Source organism: Branchiostoma lanceolatum, chromosome 8, assembly GCF_035083965.1.
Source record: "Branchiostoma lanceolatum isolate klBraLanc5 chromosome 8, klBraLanc5.hap2, whole genome shotgun sequence".
NCBI classification, from domain to species: Eukaryota; Metazoa; Chordata; class Leptocardii; order Amphioxiformes; family Branchiostomatidae; genus Branchiostoma; species Branchiostoma lanceolatum.
The window spans coordinates 9,402,728-9,411,487 of record NC_089729.1 but is presented as its reverse complement, the minus strand read 5'-3'; the positions used below and the strand labels follow the sequence as shown (position 1 = coordinate 9,411,487).

The following is an 8,760-nucleotide window of genomic DNA, read 5'->3' as shown; positions in this document are numbered from 1 at the left end:
GATAGTGACATGCCTTTCACAATGCTTTCACGTAAGTTATCAAAAATCAAGCATACATGCACATCAAACAAACAGAAGTGGCAAAATCTTTCTCAATTAGGTGAATTTATTGTAATACATGTATACATGTAGATCTTCTTGTAAGTTGTAGAACAACAAAAATCCCAAGTTGTAACCATCTTCATCACATGGTGAAAAGAATTCAGCTCATCACAATACTAATGATTCTCTTTGCCTGTCTGCCCAACAAGATGGAACTCTCACACTTCTTTCTCTTTGACAAGAAAATGAAAACAATTACAAGAAAATTTGTAGTTGGGTATATCTTAGATATCTCAAAAGCAATACATTTATCTGCACCTTCTAATCGTTCTTGTACAGATGTTAACACAGAACTTAAAAATTAGCTTTCTGACAGATTGGTAAAAAATAAACTGACAACTAGTCATTTCTTAAGAATACATGCCAACATATTCTACACAAAATATTGTGGGGCAACACAATATGTATTTATCAATCCGTTTGCTCTCTACAGCACATGTAAACAGCAATTTTCATCCGTCTCATCAAACAGTTCATAGATATCTAGATATGTGTTGGTTTCGCTGTTACTGAGCTGCTGCCAGTTGTGTTGAAGCTGAGCTAAGTTTGAAGACAACAGGGATTTTCTTCAGAGCAGGATTGTCCTCCTGAAGTCCCTTGATCCACGTGTTGAGAGACTCCTGGCAGCTGCTGCCGGTAATGCACATAGCAAACACTGGACCCTCTGGAACTGCAGAGAAGGACATAGTTGTTACATTTATGAAAGCTGCCAAACATGAAAACACAGGATTACAAAGAAAGCTATAAAAAAACGGTATCAAACAAAGCTACTCACAACATCAAAGCCTGAAACTAGAAGGTTTCATGATCGTTGTTTTACATCAACTATGAGCAAAATATCATCTGCAGTATTCCATCGGGCAGGTAGGTGGTGCTACATCACTACAACTCTGACTTGAATGCTATCCGTGCATACTCTTTTGTATGGGCGTACCTTATGTCCTAACCACAGTAATAAACATTCAGTGCTTCCTGTTCCTGATCCAAAAGACATCACAATACTTTGAGGAAAAACATTTTAATATATTGGGCTGGTTTCTCTTGCCTTCAATGTACATTCTTACTGATTCTATAGCCCCTGATCATCATTAACAGAACAGTTTCCTATCCCTCTATACCACATCAGCCTGCCAGTAAAATTCACCAATGAATCATTTTCCTTACAGATTGATTACCTCTTGAACTTACCCTAAACAGAGAGATAAAACTTTATGGCTGTATCAAGATGTAAGTGCCCCAACTCAGCCCCCAATTACACAAAGCTATAAACAAAACCGGCATACGGTGTAAATATGGAGACCAATTTAGCAGCTCAGAAGTGCAGTCATATATAGCAGGCAGTACTAGGCACAAATAGTTGTTGAGAAGACGTCATACTGTGGCATGGACAACCTTTACACATTTCTGCTACGCCCGATTTCTTCCAAGACTGTGACCGGATGAAGTTGGCATCATCATCTTTGCATGACAAGACCTCAGGAAAACCTCTTGATGTTGTTTCTTTGCTTCGTCCTGCTTTAAGTACAGCAAGAGGATGATTTAGCTGGGGGAAGGGAAAGCCGTAGCCTCTACGATGTGTTGATAAGCAGCTACAGAGGTGCAGAGTTTTCTTGGTTGGCACGATCCGGATAAAGATACCTGTTCTAAACAACTTTACTATTGACAAGATAAAGAGTGGAGCCGTTCCTACATCTCTCACACAATGGAAGCTCTGCACATTGCAAACCACGTCTACTACACCGTGCTCGCAGCATTTGGACTGCCCACCAATGTCCTGACAATATGGATCCTGGTGCAGCGCAGGAAGAAGCCCGGCGAGACGAAGGCCACGTCCAGTCTTTACCTCATTGCCCTGGCCGCCGCCGACTCGCTTGTTCTGATCTTCATTGTTATCATAGAGCGGGTCGTTCACTCTCTGATCTTGGGCAGTCGAGTTTCCTTTGGTCTCTTCTGCCCGTGGCTCATCTGGCTGGACTATGGTACCCACAATGCGTCCATATGGATCATAGTGGCTTACACGACCGAGCGATTCGTAGCCGTGCACTTCCCCATATGGAGACACAGGGTGTGCAAGCCGTCCACAGCGAAGGCCATCATAGCTGTAGTGTTTGCGCTGTCTTACCTGTTTGCTTTACCCCACTTCTTCTCTGAGGAGCCCAAGACTTTTACAAGTAGGAACGGCACATTTTTCATTTGCGACCTGAGAGAAGACATATCTGCAGCGTACAGACTGACTCTGATATGGGGACAGAGTACGCTATCCTTCTTCCTTCCCTTTGTGTTCATTATCATCCAGAACGGACTGATCATACATCGGCTCAGAGGACTCAGAAGAGTGCAGCAAACTAGTCTATCCTTGGGTGTAAACAACAGACTCAAAAATTCAAGCTCTCCTGTTGAAAGAGATGACAACTCCCAAGCAAGCAACAGCAGAAGGGCACAGAATATTACACCATGTGAGACCTTCCCCTTGCAACCACCGCAAGAGTTACCAAGGCAAGAACATACTCAGGGCACAAGACCAAGGTCTGATACTGAGACACAGGGACGGCCCAGGCTGCTTACCACTAGCAGTGTTGCTAACCCATGCCAGGTCCGTGCCAAAGTTTCCACACCTTCAAACATACCGCTACGACCAACTACCCGCATATCCAACAAACCCATATACATCCTCCTCACCATCAGCACAGTCTTTGTCCTGTTGTGGCTGCCACGACTTGTTTATTTGTTGATCTTGCGCATAAACAACATCGACAGGCATGCAGAACTCTCCTGGAGATTAGGCTCGGACATTTCCAACATGTTGGGCCTGCTGAACTCCTCTATCAACATCTTCCTGTACTGTTTTGCGGACAAGCGATTCCGTCAGGACCTTGTGAAGATCCTAACTTGTGGACGGAGACAATCGGTGCCTGTGGTAAACATGTTGCGTAATGCAGACACCTTCTGTGGTGACAGCATTGCTCTGGGACATTGAAGCAACCAGCAGCAATGTCATATGGTTTAAAATTTTTGACAGTCCTGTATCTTGTCCAGATAATTCACTTTTCTGTGATAAACCATAGGTGCTTGCTTTAAAGCCCAAATGTACATGTGTGATTCAGCCAATCATTATAAGACTTTTACTACTTTGTAACTCAGAGTATGACATTTCTGTGATATGTGTGCTACAGGATAAAGATATTCAAGATAAATTTTGGGGTCAGTTCGAAAGACGATGGAAAAGAATCTTCATCTGTTAGTGTTTATACATACCAGGCTAACACCTGTTGCAAACATGTAAAATAAAACAGGTCACTGTTAGCCTTTCTACTTATGAGACTCTTCTGTTTTATTGCACCTACAATAAATGGCACTATAATGAAGATGTATGAGCTCTGTGGCATTTCTATGATTGTTTCGTATTCCTGGCTCCAAGTAACAGGGGAATTATTGATTCTCGTCAAAGTCATGTTTTCATACACAACCCAAGGTGTGGTTTCCCCTACTTGTTAGAGGAAGGGCCGGACAGAAATTCACAGGCAGTCTTTTGACAAATTTTCTAACACCTCCACCGACACTGTTACTGTCACCTTCTTCTCTACCAATAAAATTTTCTGTACTCCTCACTGTGAGTCACTGCTCATTGCCAACAGCCTGGCACAATCATTATCTGTTTTCCCTCTTTTTCCATCAATAATGTGTGTCCCATATACTGTATCTCTCATACGGTCACACCTCCATCCACACTGTTATTGTCACATTCTTCCATAACCATAATTTTTTCTGTACTCCCCACTGCTCATTGCCAACTGCCTGACACAATCTTTAACTGTTTTCTATCATTCAACCAATACTCTGTGTCCCAATCATATTGAGGAAGATTCCAGTATGCTTAAAACTATAAGAACACAGACTGGACCACGCTGAGTTTGGCTGATGTAAGAGACTGTCAAGATGATGCCTATGTTCATATAATACATCAAACAAACATTTGGTTTGAAGGAGAACACAGACTGGACCAAGTTGAGTTTAATTGGATCTAAGTGACTGATAAGATGATGCCTACCATTTTCCACAAAAGCAACGGGGTCCAGCCATCTTCTTCGCTGCTCATCATTTTTGGTCATGTCGTCTTCCACCCACTCTCTCTCCTTCATCGCCTGCGCTTTTGTTCCTCCCAGTAAGTCTGACCTGGAAAGTCAAGGGTACAACTGTCAATGTGGAATGCTTTTGTGTTTCAATCACATATATTGTCAATCTTTGATCACCAAACTACCTTTGAGTTCAGAACAGAATGCCTGAATATTTCACTGTCTTCAATCAGATGTCCAGCAAATTTAGATCCCTTGACAGCTTTTCATTCTGTGCCTATAATTTATATAAAACTTCCTACCCCAGGAATGTCATGAGCTTTTGGTAAACTTCTCAGACATGTCAGCATAACTGGAAAATATTTCATGACCTTCTTGCCATATCATGCAAAGTGGCAAGTAAAAATAACACCTGACTTTCAAATAGACGATGTGTGAGTAATGTACAGGTGATTGGTCATGTACCTGAGTATATGGTAGTACACGTGCTTGTCCTTAAGCCACAGTCTGAAGCTCCCCTCCACATAGACTGGGACGTCCTTAGGATGCTCGGCAAGCATCTGCTGCTGTTCCACTGTCTGAATGCTCGTCACATAGGTCTTAATGTTGGACTCAGTTTCATCTTCCTCTCTCTGTGGAGTAAAGGAGACATCCTGTAACTCATCAAGCCTTAGGCTTTACAACTCCAAGCGATGATGGCACACTGATACTGAGATTTTCTATATCTAAAAAAAATGTGTGCTGCCTATCAAACATTGTAGGATATTCTAAAGTAATATTATAAACAAGAAGCCTCTATTTCGATGTGTAAAAAGATAACAATGATTAGTATGACACAAACTCTCACTCTTTGGAGCTGTAACAATCCATCCAATAGATTGTAGACATTAACCTTGCACTTGAGAATCATTATAATACAGAGACAAGAAGTCTCTTATAGTGCTACACTCTGTTAAAGGTTGACATTGATAAGGCATAACAAGAGAACTGTCTGCCCAGTGCCTGTATAATCTCAAAGCCTTATTTTTCAGTACCTGATAGATCTTAAACTCAGCCTTTCTGTCATCAGCCATCCTTCTAAGAGCCAGTCTGGCCAGGTCCACTGGGTCGGCGGGGAGGGGGTCCGGTAAGGGGAAGGGGTTGATGTGCTTGAACTTGGGGAACCAGTACAGGATACGGCGGAACTTCTTCATGGGGTGGCTACGGAAGCCAAAGACCTTGATGATCAGGTCTGCTGTTTCTGCACTTGGCATGACACCTGAAAATGGCATTAGCATTTATAATTATATCATTTCCATGTCAAGTCAATATCTATCTATTTACTTATCTATTGGTTTGGCTGTTCATACCACACAGCCAGGGATGTCTAACAATCTTGTGGCTATCAGTATTACAAAAGGCTGGCCCTGCTGGCAAAGACATAGACATTACAAATCAGTTTAAGGTAGAGTCAATATTAGGGAGTACATAATTACATGTAACTAAAATAAGAAAAATGTAAAGTAAGTGAGTGCTTATCCCTTACATACACATTTTACAGTGATCAGTACATAAATCCCATGGCAACAAAAAAACAAAATAATTATGATGACAAGTTGAATACAATACCGGTACTAGTAAGTTGCAACAATCATCAAGATGCCCATGGCTTGACAGAAATCTGTGCTGAACAGACCAGAAGGACAGGAGATAGCAAATGGGACAGATAGGAAATGAACCAAATTAGTCTTTACCATTATACTCCATCTGCTCCAATATGGCTATACCAGTCTCCTGCTGCCTGGGGTAGTGGTTGTACAGGGCCTGGATGAAATTTGTTGGCACAAAAACATTCTTTGGGAACACATCAAGTAACTTGTTGTACACTTCCAAGTCCTTGTGCACCCCAAAGTCCTTCATCTTTGCCAGGGCAGCATAGATAAACTCCACATGGCCTCGTCTGCGGATATCCTTTTTGGTAAAGTTGTCCAAAACCTTCAGGAAGTTTGCTTTAGTCCTGACGTCGGGGTCAACGTCTTCAAAGACCTGCTTGTGAAGCACGAGGGCTCGAGTGTCGTTCCTTTCCTGGGTGTCTTTTTTCGCCAGGTGCTGTGCCGAGCTGTGTAGTTGTGCCACTTGTCTGTTGCTGCCAGGTGGGCAGACAGGTCCTTTTTGCACCGCCCTACTGTAGGTGATAATGCACAGACTGTTTCTGCATTGTTGGAATAAACCTCCAGGAACTGTTCTCACACAGAGTTGCACCTGTCTGCTAAAAATCCTGGACAAATGGGCCATCTTCACACCTGGGACATAAAAGATAGTCAACAAAATAAGCATTTTCATACCTTGACATGAATATGATATTCACAGTGGCTATTGACAGGATGATTTACAGATGTATACTGTCAATAGTGAAAAAAGTCTTATTGCCAGGATCATCCTACCATTATTTAGCCGTGGCGACTAACGAAGGGAGTTTTTGCTTGATATTACATATACTATCCCTTCTTAGTCGTGGGGCACGACAGAATTTGACTTCTACTCTAGCGACGCCATCCTCGTTCACCAGGACCCTTCCGCTCCACGTTACATCGCTCGCAGAAAGGGCCCTGGTAACACGGGATGGCATCCATGGTTATTGCAGGTCGACGAGACTTGCTGATGAATAATTAATGAGCTAACCCTTATTTGGGACAAACGGCAGTTGTAGCTCATGAATAGTTAATGAGCTAACCCTTATTTGGGACAAACGGCAGTTGTAGCTCATGAATGATTAATGAGCTAGCAGTAACACGTAACCTGATTGGTTGATAGCTTCCCAGCGTTCTTTGCGCGCTTGCTTCCGATGAGAGGAAGCAAACGGGTTTTAACCCCTCTGATTGGCTGAAGCTGTTTTGGTGGCGATATCGTAATAACCATGGATGCCATCCCGTGTTACCAGGGCCCTTTCTGCGAGCGATGTAACGTGGAGCGGAAGGGTCCTGGTGAACGAGGATGAGCGACGCCGGCCTTCTAACTTGCACGCCGGGCCCGATTCTTGTTCTCCCTGAACTCCCAAAGACCTTACCTGCGACGCCGATCACTTATGCGACGCCGGAAACCCCATGTTAATCCACAACAGGGCTTGATGCGGCAGAAGTCAATGGAAAACAACATCGGGTCCGCCATTTTTGGTTTGAAAATAGAAGGAGGGTAACATCATCGCAACGTCATCGCTTGTACAGCCTGATTGGTGCGTTTACTCACATGACTGGGCTTGACCAATCAGGCTGTACAAGCGATGACGTTGCGATGACGTTACCCTCCTTCTATTTTCAAACCAAAAATGGCGGACCCGATGTTGTTTTCCATTGACTTCTGCCGCATCAAGCCCTGTTGTGGATTAACATGGGGTTTCCGGCGTCGCTTAAGTGACCGGCGTCGCAGGTAAGGGCGTTGGGAGTTCAGGGAGAACAAGAATCGGGCCCGGCGTGCAAGTTAGAAGGCCGGCGTCGCTAGAGTAGAAGTCAAATTTTGTCGTGCCCCACGACTAAGAAGGGATAGTATATGTAATATCAAGCAAAAACTCCCTTCGTTAGTCGCCACGGCTAACCATTATTATACTTTAAAGTGCAAAAAAAGTCTTAATGACAGGATCACTGTGCCTTTATCATGATTATAAAAAAATAGTGTTATAGAAGAAAGTCTAATTGACAGCATCATCTTACCATTATACTTTTATAGTGCAAAAAATTCTTATTGACGGGATCATAATTTCTTATTGACGGGATTATGCAAAAAAAGGTCTTATTGACAGGATAATTTATACTTTATTCATAGCCTCGTTTTGACATGTTTTGCCTTCAAACAAGAACACCATATATATATCTTGTCTTAAGGTCTATAAGAAACTTCCTTTACGATTATTGAATATCTACAAATTTACTTCGGAACAACTGTTTTACTACGACAACGTTACACATGCATGTAGCCGTGGCGACTCTTTAATCGGGTATATTTTGCTGTATGTCTAAAGACTCTTTTACATTACCGTCGTAATGTAAAAGAGTCTTTAGACATACAGCAAAATATACCCGATTAAAGAGTCGCCACGGCTAACATGCATGATGCTGGTGTCCTTTGCCAATCGCCTTCGATAATTTTCAACACTTTCTGTTTACCCTTTCATCGTAAAAAGAACCACAAAAGAAATACATGTACATAGATTTATATCGTCATATAAAAACATACCTTCTGACGTTGATCAATATTCAGATCATCACGTACAACGCCACAAACGGTGATGAAACGCAGAAGCCGGTCATATTTTCATGGGCGCCGCCATTTTGTACCATGCACGTAGAACACCAACAGTACCCGGATGTTCAGCCCCTGCCCTGTGACGTTCACTTGCCGCGAACAGATGAGACTACTTTTTGGTAGGGGTGTGGTGTAAAGAAAGTTGCTAAATATTTAGCAGTTGTGTAAAATATTTAAAATTGCTATGTGCAAAAGAATGCTGCAAAACTCTGTAATATACCTGAAGATTGATTTTTGCAGTTAATGATGTTCATTGACCATGTAGGGGACTTATATCGACCTACACCCCTCCGTCGCTAAGAGCGTG

At 42.6% G+C, this 8,760-nt stretch overlaps 2 protein-coding genes across 3 annotated transcripts; one reads left to right on the top strand and one right to left on the bottom strand.

The window, feature by feature from the left end:
- Positions 1 to 86: 86 nt before the first annotated feature.
- Positions 87 to 8,541, bottom strand: LOC136440238 (evolutionarily conserved signaling intermediate in Toll pathway, mitochondrial-like). 2 transcript variants are annotated; one of them, XM_066436147.1, is made up of 6 exons: positions 8,385 to 8,541; positions 5,909 to 6,464; positions 5,210 to 5,433; positions 4,641 to 4,807; positions 4,151 to 4,275; positions 87 to 772 (listed from the first exon to the last, which is right to left on the bottom strand). In XM_066436147.1, exons 2-6 carry the CDS (start codon positions 6,447 to 6,449, stop codon positions 609 to 611), a joined length of 1,221 nt encoding a protein of 406 aa, XP_066292244.1. In that variant the 5' UTR covers positions 6,450 to 6,464; positions 8,385 to 8,541; the 3' UTR covers positions 87 to 608. The 2 variants fall into 2 exon arrangements, with proteins under 2 accessions (XP_066292244.1, XP_066292242.1); XM_066436145.1 differs by having other exon boundaries at positions 5,909 to 6,457; positions 8,385 to 8,540.
- Positions 1,208 to 3,467, top strand: LOC136440237 (probable G-protein coupled receptor 139). The gene has a single exon (XM_066436144.1). The coding sequence runs from the start codon at positions 1,805 to 1,807 to the stop codon at positions 3,077 to 3,079; it is 1,275 nt and encodes a 424-aa protein (XP_066292241.1). The 5' UTR covers positions 1,208 to 1,804; the 3' UTR covers positions 3,080 to 3,467.
- Positions 8,542 to 8,760: the final 219 nt, after the last annotated feature.

Excerpts from the sequence above, each read along its gene's own strand:
- LOC136440237 (XM_066436144.1), top strand. The coding sequence starts at position 1,805 with ATGGAAGCTCTGCACATTGCAAACCACGTCTACTACACCGTGCTCGCA.
- LOC136440238 (XM_066436147.1), bottom strand. The coding sequence starts at position 6,449 with ATGGCCCATTTGTCCAGGATTTTTAGCAGACAGGTGCAACTCTGTGTG. Across the intron at positions 4,276-4,640 it reads GTGTACTACCATATACTCAG|GTCAGACTTACTGGGAGGAA; the intron begins GTACATGACCAA and ends TTGACTTTCCAG. Across the intron at positions 773-4,150 it reads CGTTGCTTTTGTGGAAAATG|TTCCAGAGGGTCCAGTGTTT; the intron begins GTAGGCATCATC and ends CCTTCTCTGCAG.